This window comes from Pogoniulus pusillus, chromosome 1 (assembly GCF_015220805.1).
Source record: "Pogoniulus pusillus isolate bPogPus1 chromosome 1, bPogPus1.pri, whole genome shotgun sequence".
Classification (NCBI taxonomy): domain Eukaryota; kingdom Metazoa; phylum Chordata; class Aves; order Piciformes; family Lybiidae; genus Pogoniulus; species Pogoniulus pusillus.
In genome coordinates, this window is record NC_087264.1 from 30,671,055 (window position 1) to 30,688,528 (window position 17,474).

The 17,474-nt window shown below is 43.5% G+C and overlaps 1 protein-coding gene across 25 annotated transcripts in view; it reads right to left on the minus strand.

Moving 5' to 3' along the window:
• The window catches only part of GPHN (gephyrin), a 284,583-nt gene that overhangs the window by 164,201 nt on the left and 102,908 nt on the right, over positions 1 to 17,474 (minus strand). For all 25 annotated transcript variants that reach the window (XM_064147342.1, XM_064147437.1, XM_064147473.1 and 22 more), the window contains exon 3: positions 8,786 to 8,843. In XM_064147342.1, the coding sequence (XP_064003412.1) occupies positions 8,786 to 8,843 (58 nt within the window). The remainder of the gene's footprint in view (positions 1 to 8,785; positions 8,844 to 17,474) is intronic.

Genomic DNA, 17,474 nt, shown 5'->3' on the forward strand with positions numbered 1-17,474 from the left:
TCAGCAGCACAAAGAATCTGTTCCAGTTAGTAACAGGGATGAAACTCATGGAATCATTCTAGAAATAATTTAAAATAAAACATATCCAAGAACACCCAATATGGATACTGGATCTTCAGTACACGGTGCTTTGCTTGAAGAGAGGTGCATGTAATTGGTTTGCAAGAGTTGGTAACACAGACGTGACTCTCAGCTCAGCTCTCAACATTAGGGATGTGGTAGCTGAGGCCATAGAAGCCATTGCCAACAACCTCTGCACACTCTGCTCTATTTTGTTTAGCTGCTTTCCCTCCCATCTGAGTGAGGAGGAAGGGAGGCTTGTGAGAGTGGGCTATGTCAACCCAGAACACAGTGCCAGAGGTGAGGTGAGACATTTACCCAGAATCATAAAAGAGAATCCACACAAAACATTCCATTTTACATTTATGCTCAGACACAGCTCATCAGCATGAAATCTCATCTAAATGAATCTTGTGCCTCTGATAGCAAAAGTACCTCAGCAAACAAAACGCCTCTAGCTACATGGCTCATCACGTCTGTTAGCCCTGCTTCACACCCTGCCTTCATGATATTTCCCTGAAGGAATTTTGCTTGGGTTCCCCTTAAACACATTTCATGTTCCCCATTCTGTTTTTGATCCTGGACCTTACAGATGCTATGACAACTAATAGGATTAGTTCATTACTGGAGGTGGTTAATTAGGTGTAACCACATGCTGAAGTACTGAGCCTCACTCTATTAATACAGCTCACAAGTATGCACATCACGAGGAGGCGTCTGTAGTCTTTGGGAGCTTTTTCCTGGGGTTTTCCAATCAAGCTGCTGAAACAATACAAAAAAACATCTAGACAGAAAGCACACTGAGAAAGCACAAGAGACAGCAGATTTCTGTACCAGGATTGCTTCGAACACACTGCCAGGATGCATGTGTGTAACATCAGCATTTCCTATCCCTGTGCAGCCCCAGCGTCTCTGATCTCTCTGCACAGCCCCAGTGTCTCCTATCCCAGCACAGCACCAGCATTTTTCTGGTCTCACAATCATGTAAAGAACTTTCAGAAATCTACCTACTACAAGACCATAATGTAGCTCTCCCTCAAAGGCAGTCAATCTCCTACCCAATTCGCACACTATCCGTTACGAGAGGACTACAGGAAATGTCATTTACAGATCTCTAGATAGCCATCAGAAGACACTGTTACAGGGTAAATACAACCACCCAAAACTTAATGTAACCAGTCACATGGAAAATGATTAGGGCTTTTATATCAACTCCACTTACTGATATACTTGCCAAAAGCTATTTGCTGCTTAATGAAGCTGTATTTTCTTCTCTCATTAAGGCTAAGTGAGACCCCATTTAAGAAGTGACTTTTCCAATGAGAACATTGCCCACTATAAGAGGTCAGAGGAAACGAGCAAGAACTGTATTAGAACAAGTAGGACGATGCCTCAAGACCTAACTAGGGATCATGTGGTGACTGGTATGGAGATACATAGATAGCAAAAATGCAAATGAAATAACACCAAGAAGGAAGTCAGAGAAAATTAATTACTATGGCCACACAGACAAGCAGAGGTTTATTTCATTATTCACTTTAATGCTGGAAAATAACAGCACCTTTGAAGTATTTTTCTTTGTTTCTAACACATTTAATGAATAAAGATTTAACAGACAACAAGACTGTGGTAACAAAAAAACCTAACACGCATTGATCTTCCCTCCTATATGCAATAGCACTGATAATGCTTAAATGCTGGGTAACCAGAAAGGCCTGAAAGATCAACACCACACTGACTGCTATCCTGTTTTTTTATCCTAAAGATACTTCTGCCTCTGCAGGAAAACTACAGAACTATTTTGTTTGCTTTGGAAAGTAAATAATGGCACTGCTAAAATGAATTGATGGCATTCCTATGCCATCTCAACTTAAATGGGTGCACTACCTTTCCTTCCCCATCGAGCAATATTCCATCACCTGCAAAATACAAGCTTAAACTTCAAGCTTAAACTTGTTAAGCTTCTTTTGAATGATCACGAGACCAAATTTCATAGTACCATATAGAATGTGTTAGTTTAAATCCTTCTCACACTACGTCAGGAATTAATAGCAATGCCTCAGTATTTTCTACACTCAGGACAATTTGTGGCTTGGTGAGGCACTCTCCTGCCACTTCTGTGGCCATGCAGTCTCAGAGACCACAGAGCCTATGAAATAAAAGATAGAAGACAGCAGGAAAACAAGAAATGATAATTCCTGTTTTCATGTGGAAAGCTAACAAGTAGTTTTTCATCCACAGCATCTAGGCATTTGATGTCCTCCTCAGGAAAGCAGAGAGCACTTGCAACACATGTAGTAACCCTAACAGCGATCACAGTTTCATCACCAACAGATGTAAGGAAACGTGGGTACTCCCCCAGACACTTGCTCATGTCTCTTCCAAATCAGAAAAAGAATAAAGTCAACTGGCACTGCAGTGCCAGATGCTAAACAGAGTGGATGCTCAGCTCTCCCTGCCCTGCTTGCTTGCACATCTCTTAAAACAGTACAGAAGCAACCAGGCAGCAACAAAAGGTGAAGCACGTCTGGAATACTGCTCAGAGCAGCAGCTACCTTGGCATGAAAGAAATCCCACCATACAGCAGAGAACATGTGCAAGGACAGTGTTGAATCCTACTGTCCAGCAATCAGGGAAGTGACACAGGCACTTTGGCCACCTCTCCTTCTCCATTCTGGTTTAAAGGTACCTTTTGATTGAGAGATCTGTGATTGGTGTGAGTCCAGCAGCCACATAAGAGAAGATGAAAAGCTCCCTCAGTGAGCAGTCCCTAAGGAGTTCCTAAACAAAAAAACTGACATAGCAGCCACAGCAGCACACAGAACAGTCATGTCCTTCAAGAAAAGAAGCATCGCAAACCTATCGAACAGAAACAATCCCAGAGTCAAACCAGATATTGACAAGAACCACTGCCAAGGCAGGATCACCCAGAGCAGTTCGCACAGGAATGCATCCAGGAGCGTTTGGAAAGTCTCAAGAAAGGAGACTCCACAACCTCTCTGAGCAGCCTGCTCCACGGCTCTGGCACCCTCACTGTAAAGAAGTTTCGCCTCCTGTTGAGCTGAAACCTTCAACGTTTCCATTTGTAGCTGCTGCTCCTTGTCTTATTGCTGCACACCACTGAAAAGAGATTGGCCCCAGCCACTTGCCCCTCAGATATTTGTAGGCATTGATCGGATCTCCTCACAGCCTTCTCTTCTCCAGACTAAACAGGTTTCTCAGTCTCTCTCCATAGCAGAGATGCTCAAATTCCCCCAGTCATCCTCGTGGCTCTCCATTAGACTCTCTCCAGCAGGTCCCTGTCTCTCTTGAACTGGGGAGCCCAAAACTGGACACAGTATTCCAGGGGTGGTCTCACCAGGGCAGAGCACAGGGGGAGAAGAACCTCCCTAGACCTGATGGACATGCTGTTCCTGATGCCCCTCAGCATGCCATTGGCTCTCTTGGCCACAAGGGCACATTGCTGGCCCACGCAGAACTTGCTGCCCAACAGGACTCCAAGGTCTTTCTCCACAGAGCTGCTCTCCAGCACGGCAACCACTAACCTGTACTGATGCCTGCTGTTATTCTTCCCCAGGCACAGGAGCCTGCACTTGTCCTCATTGAACTTCATAAGCTTTGCCTTCCCCCAGCTCTCAGCTGGTCCAGATCTTGTGGCATGGCAGCATAGCCCAACAGGGTGTCATCCAACACCCCCCTCCCCAAGTTTTGTATCATCAGTGAACTTGCCAAGGGTGCATTCAGTGCCCTCATCCAGGTCACTGGTAAAGATACTGAACACATCTGAGACCAGCACTCATCTCTGGGAAACACCACTGGCCACAGGCCTCCAAGTTGACTCTCTGCCACTGGTGACAACCCTCTGAACACTGTTGTGGAGCCACTTTTCAATCCACTTTACAGACCAATTGTCTGTGCCATATCACCTGAGCTTATCTGTGAGGATGTTGTTGGAGACAGTATCAAAAGCCTTGCTGAAGTCAAGACAGATGTCATCCACAGCTCTGCTTTTGTCTGCCCATTTGGTCATGATATCATAGAAGGCAATCCAAAATGGAAATCCTTCCGAACTGTCTGAGATGGAGACAATTTTGTAACAGCTCTGCCTAATACTTTGGCAAAGCTGATACAAAGAGAAGGTTGATAAAGTCTTTGCTTCACAGAAGGGATGTTGCTCAACACAGTCTCAAAAGGTTACCGAAGCCAGAGAGGCTACTAAGACACAAAAAGAGTTCAATGCAAGACAAGAAAAGAGCTGGGAAAGCTGATTCTGAGCAGAACCACTTGGCATTTCTTGTTTTGCTGAAGACACAGGGCAATTTTCACTGGATGGAAGTTAAGAATCATGAGAGAGATGCTAACGAACATTATCAGAACTAGAGATGGAGCAGGCAGCCTCCTGATTAGGGAAAAACAATCCTTACAAATTCTCATGGCTGTGGGAATCCAAAAGGAGTAGCTGAGGGGATGCTTAGATGTCCTTCAGGTCTGTGTGAGAACCCTGGTGGTTAATAAGAATGGGACAATTTTATTATACCAGGTTTTGTGTATCAGGTTATTCAAGCAAGATCTTGCCTTGGTAAATCCTTGCTGACTCTCCTGGTAACCCTCTTTTCATCCATGTGGTCAGAGAATTAGATCATTAGTTGTAAAAAGAAAATAATTATAAAGTCTGTATTATTCATTGGTTTGCTAAAAGGGATAAAAAGACAAACTGCAAACAATTTGCTCATTTTTGCTCTGGGATGCTTCTTCTTTCACTTCTTCTTTGCTCTGCTCTAATACCTTCCACTAACTGATAACAAGTAAACTTTTTCTGATTGCCTGTCTGGGGAATAGAGGGAGAGAGGGGGTGGCTCTGAGTCCCCTCTGTGCAGTTTCTTTATTCAGGAGGGAATCTGGATTTCTGTATTATTTCTAAATTGCATATAATTGTACATACTTGTAAATATATTGCATATCTATATATGCTTGTAAATTTAGCTTTGCTATAAACATAGCTTCATCTTACTTTCAACCCAACTGAGATTGTCTGGTAAATTTCAATAGTGTAGGGGGGGATTTCCTAACCCACTACAAGAGGGAAAGGTCTGCATTCTTACACATAACTGTTACTACTTTATGCACATGTGCTTTCATTCAAAGACCTGCTACAGAAGAATGAGTGTTTTTTGAGTAGCATCAAGTATGTCTCAGTGTGAAAGGGTGGAAAATGGAACTTCCCTTCTTGCTCCACAACTACCTTACATCTAAATTTATTCATTTACAGCCAGTATTAAGAAAAAATTCTAACAAGAATTCCTAAAATTAACTACCAGAGGAGGTAACCACTTAAGCTTGCTCTTTACACTGGAATATCTGTCTCATGCCACAAGTATTACAAGAATGAAAGATGATGGGCAATGCCTTTCTTGTGCATATGACTTACATGAATTGAACATCATCTGCCAAATTCACTTCTAGTCTTGAGATGAGGTGTAGCATATGCCTACATGAAAAACGCTTTAAAAAAAAAAACAAACCAATTAAATTCCTCTTTTGCTGTTGACTTGCCAAGCCTAGCAAACCAAGCCTTTTTTCAGAAGCCTGTTAGCGAGTTGTCTCCTCATTCAGAAAGCCTTCCTCTAGAACACAATCCTTCACATCGTCTATTTCCTACGTGGCACAACTGAAGTCAGCCTGTTCCACTACAGGCTCTGCTACAACCAGAGAAAGCTCCTCTCATGGTGCTATAAAGCATAAGACTCTGCTGTTCTCGTACCACATTACCCTCAGGCTCATCACACAAACTTCCCCTCATCGGTAACAGTCCTGAGTCTCGCTTTACACTTGAGGCAAACGTTCCAACTCCCATAAATGTTATTTAGCAACCTATCAAGTAAAATCATGTGTCATCAAATTAAACCACTTAATATTTCATATTTAAATAGAAGAGGTAAAGTTGTGAGGGAAAAGTAATTCTGGACTACTCTGCACGGAAGACTGTCCCTTCCAGAAGTAACATTCCAGACATCTGATTTGCTCTCTATTTCCTTCTGGTTTTCTACTCTAATCTGCCTGGAGAAGTTTCAGAACTTAAGGCCGCCCTCCCCCCCATATTTGCTGCAAGGTTACTCAGTCTCCCAGTTTGCCAGCTGCTATCCAAAACCCACCCAAACAAAAGACTGTGTTTCTCTGTGTCGGGGGGGGCAGTTCCGCAGGAGGCAAAGCCCCTCATGCTTGGGCTTGTAGTCAGATACCAGAGGGGCTGGGTGCGGCTGAGCTCAACTCCTGAGTGATGCCCGACTGGATTTTTGCCGTTACTAACAACGTTCTTCGGCACAGACCTGAGATTCACTCGGAGCCCAGTGCCGAGCCGCGTCACTGAACAGGCAACCTGAGTTCTGCGGGGGACGGGGGGGCCGAGGGGGCCGAGCTGCAGGGAGCCTGCGTCGCGATCAGGCGAACAAGGAGTATGGAGCGCAGGGGGCGGCGAGCGGGCAGGACGGCGGCAGCTCGTTCTCTCGTTCTCTCGCTCTCTCTGGGGCCGCGACCGCTCGCAGCAAGCTCACGGCAGCCCCGTCCAAGCAGCTGTAGCAGCTGGCGGCAACAGCAGTTCCTGACAGAGTCCAACGGCAGCTCCCCAGCAGCTTCTCTAATCGGGTTCGTTCTCGCCGATTGCCGGTAGCCGATTCCCTCGTCAGCGCTTCCCTAGCAGCTGAGCCCTAGTCCGCCGCACCGTGACACCTCCCACGGCCTCACACCGAGCTAAGCACAGCGCTCCCCGCCACGACTCGGCAGCGGGACGCGTGCCCGGGGCACTTCCGAGGGCTCCCAAGTCTCTCTCCGTCGACTTTGTCGCCAGGGAGTCTCCCGGGTCCCAAAGTCCCTCGGTCGACCCCAGGGGACCAAGGCCAGGCTCCCCAAGCCTCAAACGCTTCTCCCAGCAACGTGGAACCACATCTACAATAATTTTCAGTCCCTTACAATCTGATCCAGGTTTGTCCATTATTGTCACTGCTGGCGTGCCTTAGCCTCTTGCCGGAGTGCCCTATGTGACATAAATAACACCTCCTGTGTCAGGGCTGGAGACCTACAGTCGTTTAAGGTGTGAGAGGTGGAGTGGCCTCATTCACAAAGTCACCAACCATTACCTGAGCAAGACGAGACAGCCACCAGAGACAAGTAAACACTTGAAACAGCTATGACTTCAGTCACCAGTGCCCTCTCTCCACACTTGCATCCTGGCACAGCAGACCAGGGCATAATGTGTCCTGTGCCGTTTCCTAGCATCTCAAACATTTAAACACCAGCTGTATAAAAAAAGCTGAAAAATCACAACAGGCCTCCTTAGCAGGTACAGGTGAGGGGCAACCAAACACATTCATGTGACTACTGAACTTGCCTAATACAGTGAGCTCCTACAAATAAGACTATTTCTTCTTTCCCAGCATTCCATTTTCTTTTGTTCACTGAACTAAGTTTGCACAATGAAGCCAGAAATATCAGATCACTTTTCTCCATCTTCAACATCAGCAAAGTGTCAGTGGGTTTGGATCCTTTAGGGTAAAGAAGAAACATCCTGACTGAAAGTTTATGTTTGCTTTGGATTAAGAGTTCTGGTGCAGCCCTCTGAAGATCATGAGTATATTATGTAACTCTAATGGGCTTTGAAAACCGTCTTCCTTCCTTCAGTCTTTCTAATAGCAAAGTCTAAACACTGAATCTGTCCTAACAAATCACGCTCCTTTCAATAATTCAGGATAAGGAAGTCCATGAATCTGAGCAGAGGAATGAAGTTTGATAGCAACAGAGTGGTATCTTTGACGGATGCAAACACAGCGAGCCACTGTACTTGCTTACAGTGGGTTTTATGCCAACTGAGGAGGGATAAATCTTCACATCTTGACACATTGCAAGGTCATCTCCAGATCAGATGGTTATGCAACCATTTCCTTTTACTAGATTTGAAAACACTCCTGGCTTCCCTCGCACAGCTGCCAACGAGAGTATGAAACAGCACACTGGGTTTAAGCATTCAGGATGAGCAAGCCCTGTGTCAGGCTGATCGACATACCAAAGAACCAGCTACACCCACCATGCTGCCAGACCTAGGCCAGACTGCCACAGGGTACACAGCTTTTACTCCAAGGAAGAACAAAACAACTTGATGCAGATTGGTGAAGCACTTTCAATGAGTGGCCAAAATCAGCTTTGTTATAATTCACATTGCCTTGGAGGTAAACTTCAGTATTGACTCCTGTCACTCCCCAAAATCAAAGAGCTTTCAATGACTTTGAGTACCAAGGACTTTACATTATCCCCTTCTTAAGACAGATAATTTAAAAAAAAAAAAAAGCTGGTAGTGCTTTTGATCTCAAAAGCAGAAAGACTCTACCTTTGTATTAATTTTTTGTTAGGAAAATGTAACTCCATGTTCACAGTAGCCCTGCATCTGTCTTCAGGTAATAAAACAGAACAATGCTGAATTATAGAGGTGGTTTGGCATCAACAAGCCCTGCAGAGGTCAGCTTAAGCTCAAGTTAAACTGTATTTGTAAAAATAAAATTGAGAAAATTCTACTTCAGATGCTTAGATGCCTAAAATGGATCTAATAATTTTACTTTAGACACTATTTCCACCCTGTGATACAATTCAAAGCAAGAAATAACATGGCTATATAATGTAACATTTCTGCAGTTCTTCAAGCAAAGAAATTCGGTTTTGAAAGGCAGCAATACTGTACCTTGATTTCTTCTATTTCGTCTGGCACTATCTTGTATGCAGATATAGTCCCACCCAACCTGAAATCAGAAGAAGATTATTCTCAACATCAGTAACACAAAGCACAGCATGTGAATGATGTCATAACTTGTTCCAAAACACAAAATGGGGGTGGGGAGGCTGTCGCACAGAACGTGTCCACGTCCTGAAAAAGGGTGTGGTGAAGAGCATTTTCCACCTTGAGGATGCATGAGCAGTACACACTACAAAAGGTGGTAAACAATACATCTTCCCCAGAGATATGCAGACACGGCTGCTTGTGTCTCATGAAGCAGCAGCAGCATTGATAACGACAATTCAGGTCTAAAAAGACCTGCATTAGTGACCTCCGTGCTGGCTCTGCACACAACACTAGGCATTCTCTGGGTCCTACAGAAATGGAACTCACAGAAGAAACTACTTATTGAAAGAGGTAAGCAGCTATCAAATGTGCATTTGTATGATCTCCATATCATGGGAATATTTTCTTCCAACTGTCAGCAAGACAAACAGGAGGGAAACACAGAAAACAGAGTGAGATTTTCCCTGTCACTCCCACCTTTCTGTATCTCCTTGAGTCCTTTCTGAAGGCTGTAGGCAGAAGAAGAAATCTGCACATGAAAAGTCAAGTCTGAAATCCACTGCTGCTCCAAGACACACCAACTGTGTTTTACAAGGTAGAGAGACAGGGTACAGACATGGCAGCATTGCAATTCATCACAAACAATGTCTCTCTCATATTTCCTCTGCAGCTTCCATTGCTGCTAATCATCAATGGCATTAAAAATTGGACAGATTCAAAACTCCAGACAGTGCAAGTACAAACACGAGCTTTTATTCTACACTATACCCAACCTTTGTTTGGATGATGTTTGCAGGGATGGCTACAAGAAATTGGTCTTGTTGCTGTGATGAAAGATTGTTTCATTATACCACGACAAGGAGTGGCTCAGATCAATGCATGTAATCATTGTACATGACCAACCCTACTGCTCCCTGCCCTGAGCTCTGTAGGAAAACATTTTTGTTCTTTCATAGCCATTCCTGTCTGCATTTCAGAGTGCCCAAAAAATAACCTTATTGATACTCTATCCTCTAGCAGAAGGGGAGGAGAGTCTTGGCCACCAGCTCTCCAAGCAAGGAGTTCCACCAGGAAGCTTTCTGTATTGGCCACTCTCAGTACAACTATTAAAAATTTTCTTGGAATACATCAGGAAAGAAGATTACAAATCAAAGTAAGTGACTTAGTAAAATCGTCTGGCTTGCTTCAACTACTTATTAGCAAAATTTCCTGCAAATACTTCTGCAATGTTTGGTGTCAAGAGTTTAACTTACTCTGGGTCTGCCAAGTTGCAGCCCAAATAGCAGCATATCTCAAAGCAAAATTTCAGTTACCAAATCCATCATATTAAAACATATTAAAAGTTATGTTCCTGTTTAAATCACCTCTCACTTATAGCTCCAGCTCACCATATCTATCCATCTCAATACATTTTCTATCCTACATTGGAATCTTTAGCTTGAAAAACCAGACTAGATACATAAATAATCATAAATCTGAAACTGGAAGAGAAAGAGAGACACATAAATATACAATTCTATAAATGCCTTGGAGTTGAAATTAACTTTTAAAGGAAATCTTTACTTTCTCATGTCAGAACATTAGATTTCATTCCTTATAAGAGATCCTGAAACACCTGAAAGAGTTAAATCTGGTCCTGCAGAGGACATAAAGATATTTGATTCTGTGTATGAAGTTTAGTTGTGAGTTTCACAGAAGTTTAAAGACACCCTCCACACTTAGAGGATCCAGTGAATGCAGCCTAAACTCTTCTACTCTTCACAAGCATGATGTAAGTGATGAACAGAATAGGACAAGAGAAATGGCTTTAAGGTGAGGGAGAGCAGGGTTATACTGGATCTTAAGAAGTTCTTCAATGAGGGTGGTAAGACCCTGGAATAGGCTGTGGATGCCTCCTGTATGGGGATATTCAAGGTCAGCTTAGATGAGGCCTTGAGCAGCTGAGTCTAGTTGAGAGAGGTGTCCCTGTCCATGGTGGGGAAGTTGGAGCAGATGAGGTCTGAGGTCCCTTCCAACCCAAGCCATTCTGTGATTCTATGTTCCTACATAATTATGTGTCTAAAAGAAAAGAAAAGCCTCCTATTTGGCAGCCTGCGAAAAGCAAAGTGACAAACACCTTGATGAGCTTTAGTGTCCTGCACAAAATACAGCACCACTGCAATTCACTCACCAAACAAACTTAAGAGGTAGAAGCAGTTGTGAAACATGCTTCACACTCTTCACTCAAAAATCCTAACATTCATTCCAGTTTGGTGTTATCCACAGCATAGTAAGGCACTACACCATGTCAGACACACACACCCCCAAAAGTTACTGACAAAGCCTAAAACCATTGTCATTGATACTCAAAGAACAGCAAACTCAAAACATTCATTCGTATGTCCAACTTAGGGAAAACTTTGTATTTCAAGTATTTCTCTGAACTGCATTTACATGTCACTACCAGTTGTGATCTGTCTTGGAAGTTTGCTTTCTACTTTACAAATCTTTAATTTGATCACTGTCACCTGAAAGACCTGAGCCCCGTTACAAACAGGAGGTTTCAGTTGTAGGATGACATACAGCATGTGATGGGGACTTTTTCATTTTCTTGGGAGCAGCCTCTCTCTGCAGGTTGGTTTTGTTAGACCATATGTACTAACTGTGCTCATCACAGTGTTAGTATTTCAAGGAGCAATTACACTGCCATAAAAAAAAGAGGACCAGCTAGCATGAGCACACAGAAACTACTCTGGGATTTATACACCACAATAAAATGCAACAAAGAACATGTTAGAAGGGTCAGAATCCAGTTCACCAGGGACCAAATTCTGATGCAGATTCACTCCTAAATTTTCACGCATTTTAGTTTTGTTATAAATTTTACCATATTTTTCTCCAGCTGAACACCACAGCACCCAGCACCTTACATCATAAATGACCTTCTCTCTCAGAACGAACAACTAACCAGAGGCAAAGCCAAGTATACAGCCAGCTACTTCACAAAACTGAAAACAGTCTGCACAGGACAAATACACAAAGTTTTCTGTCTCAAGGTGCGCTATTTTCACACCAAGCTACATTACCTAACAGTGAATTTATTCTAAGTACTAGTTAGCTTTATTTTTTCACGTGCATAACACATAATCTCTGAAAGGTCCCACAATTTATATTTGAAATTCAACAGACATCAGTCTTACAAGGTCTGTATAATACCCTGCATGTAGCATAAACACCCCAGCTCTCTAACTCCTTTGCAGAAGTTAAACTATTCCTCATGTAGCAATTAGAGCTGACACAATAAAAATGAACTACACCTTCTGCTGGGCTAAACTAGTGAAAGAAATCGGGAGAGACAGGATAGGAATTACACAATAACTAGGAAATAATGAACCTCATACAACTGCTTGCACAGGGGCTTTGGAAAGAGCAGAACCTTTACTTACTCTTAGGGAAATTATTTCAGCAGAAACCACCCCTCAGACAGGTTTCCCTTCACCTGAAGGAGAAAATACCCAAACAGTTTTTCCTAACAGATTCTTTCCATGTACAACAGGAACTTTATCACCATCCACTGTTTGCATCAAATCTGATTGTGTAGGTCTTACAAAACTACAACACCTGTGACAGGATGAGCAGCAACAGGTACAAACTGGAACACAACAAACTCCAACTCAACATGAGGAAAAACTTCTCTACTGTGAGGGTGGCAAAGCACAGGAGCTAGCTGCACAGAGACGTTGTGGAGACTCCTTCTGTAGTGACTTTGAAAACTCATCTGAATGCATTCCTGTGTGACCTGCCCTGGGTAATCCTGCTGCACCAAGAGGGTTAAACTGGATGATCTCCATCGGTCACTTCTAACCCCTAACACTCTATGTTTCTATTTCATAAATTTAAGCAGGATACCAATGAAGAGAGAAAACTTGAATTTCATGCAAGTAAAGGAAAGCTAAGAACCAGAAAGAACTGTGCTCAGATGGAGGCAAGAAACTATGAACCATTGTCCGAATAGGAAGAAAACTCAAGACAGCAAAACTTCAAGAGAAAAAAAATGCCAACTAGGTTACAACAATCACGTTACCCTTTTACAACCTGTTTGCTGTATGTTCCAATACTGTATCTGAAACAGAAACTGAATTCCCCATTTTTAAATCCCTTATTCTGGATATAAGGTTAGAATTATCACAATGTTATTTTTCAACACAGGTGCAAGTTAGACTTCTGACTGATTCTCTCCAGTGCCCTGATGGACTTACTGAATCCACAGTTGTGTAGCTACAGCATGTGCAAGACATTTGTGCACCTGGACTGAATCAATCCTGACTGGCTGTTATCACTGGAATTCTGACCACAGACATGAACTAGGGCTCTCTCTACAGCTCCTCATTCAAGTGAGTGCGTAAGAAGCTGAGCTATCGATTCATCTGCTAGTAAATGAGTCACACTGAATGCAGTTAAGTCAATGTTCTAAAAATAGCTTCTAGCCACTTTGGCTGTTGTCATCTGCTGAACTTCTCTCCAATGCTACTTTAATTAACATTAATCTTTCTTCAGCTAAATCACTGTCCAAATAATTACAAGTTGTTGCTAAACCTCCCAGTCAAACTCTGCTTCATCTTTAAAGGAAAGCAAAGAACTCAAAATCATATCCTCCAGGGAGGAACCAGGAGGACCTGGGGACAGGTCCAGACCCACCCCCAGGAGGGTTAACTCTTTACACACCCAAATGCAAGCTGAGAGGGAAGCAGTGGAGAGGTGACCATGGTGGCAGGTATGCCCAGTGGTCCCAACCTGCTGAACAGATAGCTGCTTATTGAGAGGTTCATAAATGTTCCATTTCACTTTCCACTGCCTACCAAACCTCCAGCCCACTGTTTTGTCTTATTCTAGCAGACATTTGTTTCTCAGCTGCTCTCGCCATGTGCCCCAGCAGTCAGCATATCCCTATCTCCAGATCTCATCCTTTCCCACATGGTTCCCAGGTACAGCAGGACATCCCATCCCACCACTTAGCACCCCCGAGTGCCTGCACAAACACCAAGGCCAGCTAAACACCCCCTTAACTGCTGCCTTGCATTCCCACACCAAACAACTTTGATCTCCACGACCTGTAAGAGCAGACATTAAAAGCAGGCACAAAACCACTTTAATTGATACTAGCTTCTACTGACATTTGAGAAATCGCTGAAGCACCCTGAAGGGAGGTAGTAAGATGCTATTTTGGGCTGCCATCCTACACAACAGAACACTGGCAGCTAAAGCAAGCTGGGCTGCAGCTCCTAGCGCTGACTGCATGCCAGCAATGAACCGTGCAAAACAGCTTGCAAAGTGCTTCCTGATGACAGTTTTACTTACTCTAAGGTGTAGAATTACATGATGAAGATCCAGCCCATGGCTTTTTGTTTTGTTTCTTTTGGGGGTTTTGATGGATTCAATAATTAGATCCTTGAAAACTTACTCCCCCTCAAATCTTAGGCTAACTTCAAGATGCTGTGCTCAAAAACCAGGCAGAATTCAAACAATTGCAGATGTGCCCTCTGCCATTTCACATCTCATGACCAACAGCTCTGGGATTCAGATGTCAAAATTACTAGATTGTCTCTCTGCCTCACTGCACACACAAAAAATGAAGGTGGAGGGAGAACAAAATGAACCTAGTGCTGGAAAATGTTTGTTCCCTATGTTATCACTGTTTCAAGAGTAACAAAAGTACCAAAACACACTTTTCACTATTTTTCTAATAATTAACAAACCCAAAACTACATAAAGGCATTATTAAGGAGGAAAAAGGCTTTTTTTGAGGAAAAAGGGATTTTTTTTTGCTTCCACCCTTCAAATACTTTCCTTTTTTTTTTTTTTAACTTTACTATAGGAAAAGCAAGAATAAACTAGAGAAGAGACTAATTTTTAGGCACCTTCAATAGCAAAATACTGTCACCTCAACAATTTGTCATTGGAAGAGAAGGCAACAAGTATCTCTATTCTCAGCATGCATCAGAAACTAGGGACAAGGTCCTTTGTGTGCCCTTTGCTAATGGCACGAGCAGGAGCCAGACTGCCTTTTTAGTGGAATGATAGATTCAGTTTTGGAGGAAATTAGTAACTGTTGTGACATAAAGTACAGAAATTGAAAAACCACCTCTGTAGATTTATCAGCCCACAGCAGTTCAGGTTGTGGCATAGTTTCCTAGGTGCTGCCTGTGGTTTAATGAAGTGTCCAAGGCTCATTGGTAAACCAGCTGGAAGAATTACTGTTGCCAGACACAAGACATGTCCATAGACTGTCTCCTCTTGAAAATGTTTATCAGCTTAGTTACTGCCTAAGAAAGACACAGAAAGTGAGCAAGGAAAGCAACATCTCCAAGAAACTTTGGGATTCGAGGCACTGGCCTCCAAAAAGCATGAAACAGAAGAAGAGGAATCTTCAAACACATGGACTTCCCAGTGGTGCAATACTGCTATATGTCACTCTCAGCATGAAGTCTTCTGGGCAAAACCAGGAAGAATGCTGAACTTCCATGACAAGGAAAAGCTATTTAAGTTTTGATTGTCATTAAACAAATTCATTAGTAATTGTTCAAAAGTCATATAATGCTTGTAGGCTTCACAGCAAGAATATGAAGCACACAGACAGCAAGGCCTTTGAACAGAATGGTTTGTCCAACAACATAGATATCGGTTGGATAGGAAAATTTATAACCTTAGAATCTTTTTAGGACTACAGCATTTCACTGGGTCAGAGTAAGCAGAGCACAAATCATTGCAAATACATCACGACTTACACCAGCCTCATGCCGGCAGGTTGGAACAAAAGGAGGTGCTGGCCTCTGAAACAAGTCAAAAACAAAAAACAAAGACTACTCAGAACTTTCACTGCAGTCAAACTCTTCCTTCCTATTAAAACTGACTTTTAAAGTCTTCCTAGACTCCAGCAGAATCTAAAAGCAGTTTGCCATGTGGACTGACAGGCAAGAGCCCTGCTCTACAGGCTGCATGTGTGCTGACGGCGCAGAGGAGTGGCGCCACTGTCTCCTTCTGATTGGTAACCCAGTGTGGAAGCCCTACATTAAACCGAACAGACAGAAATGTCAGCTACACTTAAGCAAAAACATGCTCAGTGACTTTGAAAGTTCCCACTGGGGCATCAGATGCTCAACCAGCCAGCTCATTAAACAACATGAGCAAGAGCTGAAATTTCCGGAGAGAAAAACTATGCAGAACCAGACAAAAATCATTACCCCAAAAGCAGTCTAATTCTCACCATCTCGACAAGGAGCTGTATCTTTAATACCCATGCTGGGACTTAGTTGGTGGAGTGAGGACTTTAAAACACTGTCTGAAGAGAACTATTTATAGCAAAGGCCAAGACAATCATAAATGTTGATCTGAGTTTGTCCTACAGAAACACTATGCTGGGGCAAAGCATGCAGTTGCACTTTGTCCAGCAAGCACACACCTAGGAAAGAGAGAGAACTTGCATTTGTATTGCTAGCAACTGCCTGCCATCAAATCCCCTCCTGTTTCATCTGAGAGCAAAATTTCGGTTCAGGGCGTCTCAGAGTCATCTGTTGCCTATCTTGGAAGGCATTGAAAATGAAAGAATGTAAGAATGCTACCAGGATTGCAATGAGCTGTCTGGGAATGAAAGGTTACCCTAGTAAGCCACCACAGCAGCCTGCAGGTCACTGCACGGGCAGCCGAGGCCATTTCCACTGACGCTCCCATCATTGAAGCAGCTCCTCTGCTTCTGTACCAAGCAGAAAGGAGACTGCTTGAGCCAAGTGGGAAGGAAAAGAAGATTCCTTCTAGGAAAATAAGTTGACCCACAAGCAGTAGAATCAGTGGAGCTTATTTTCTTCCTTCCCCAGACTTTAGAATGAAATAAAACCTAGACTTGAAAAGCATGGCCCTTCAGGAGTTTTACCGTATCTGTGATTCTCACACCCGTCTTGAGTGGGTATTTTCTCCCCAATTTCTTAGACACTCAAGCATGGCTGGTTGACAGCAGGCTGAACACTAACCAGCAGTGTGCCCAGGTGGCTAAGAATCATAAGAGTCATAGAATTGTTTCAGCTGGAAAAGACCTCCAAGATCACCAAGTACAACCATCAACCTGACACCACTGTGGCCATTAAGGCCAGCAGCATCCTGGCCTGGATTGGGAATACTGACCTGGACAGTAGGGTTACGGAAGCAATCAGCACTGGTGAGGCTGCACCTCAAATACTGTGTTCAGTTTTGGTCCCTTCTCTCCAAGAAGGACATTGAGTTCCTGGAGCACGTCCAGAGAAGGGCAACAAAGCTGGTGAAGGGTCTGGGGAAGAGGTCTGGTGAAGAATCTCTGAGAGAACTGGGAGTTTTTAGTGTGGAGAAGAGAGGACTGAGGGAAGCCTTCATTGCCCTCTACAGCTCCCTGAGTGGAGGCTGCAGTGAGGTGGGGGTTGGGCTCTTCTCCCTAGTCTCAGGTGATAGGAGGAGAGGAAATGGCCTGAAATTGTGCTAGGGGAGTGTTAGGTTGGGGATGAGGAAAAAAATTCTTCAGTGAAAGGCTGGTCAGGCACTGGAACTGGCTGCCCAGGGAGGTGTTTCAAAAGCATGCAGACATGAC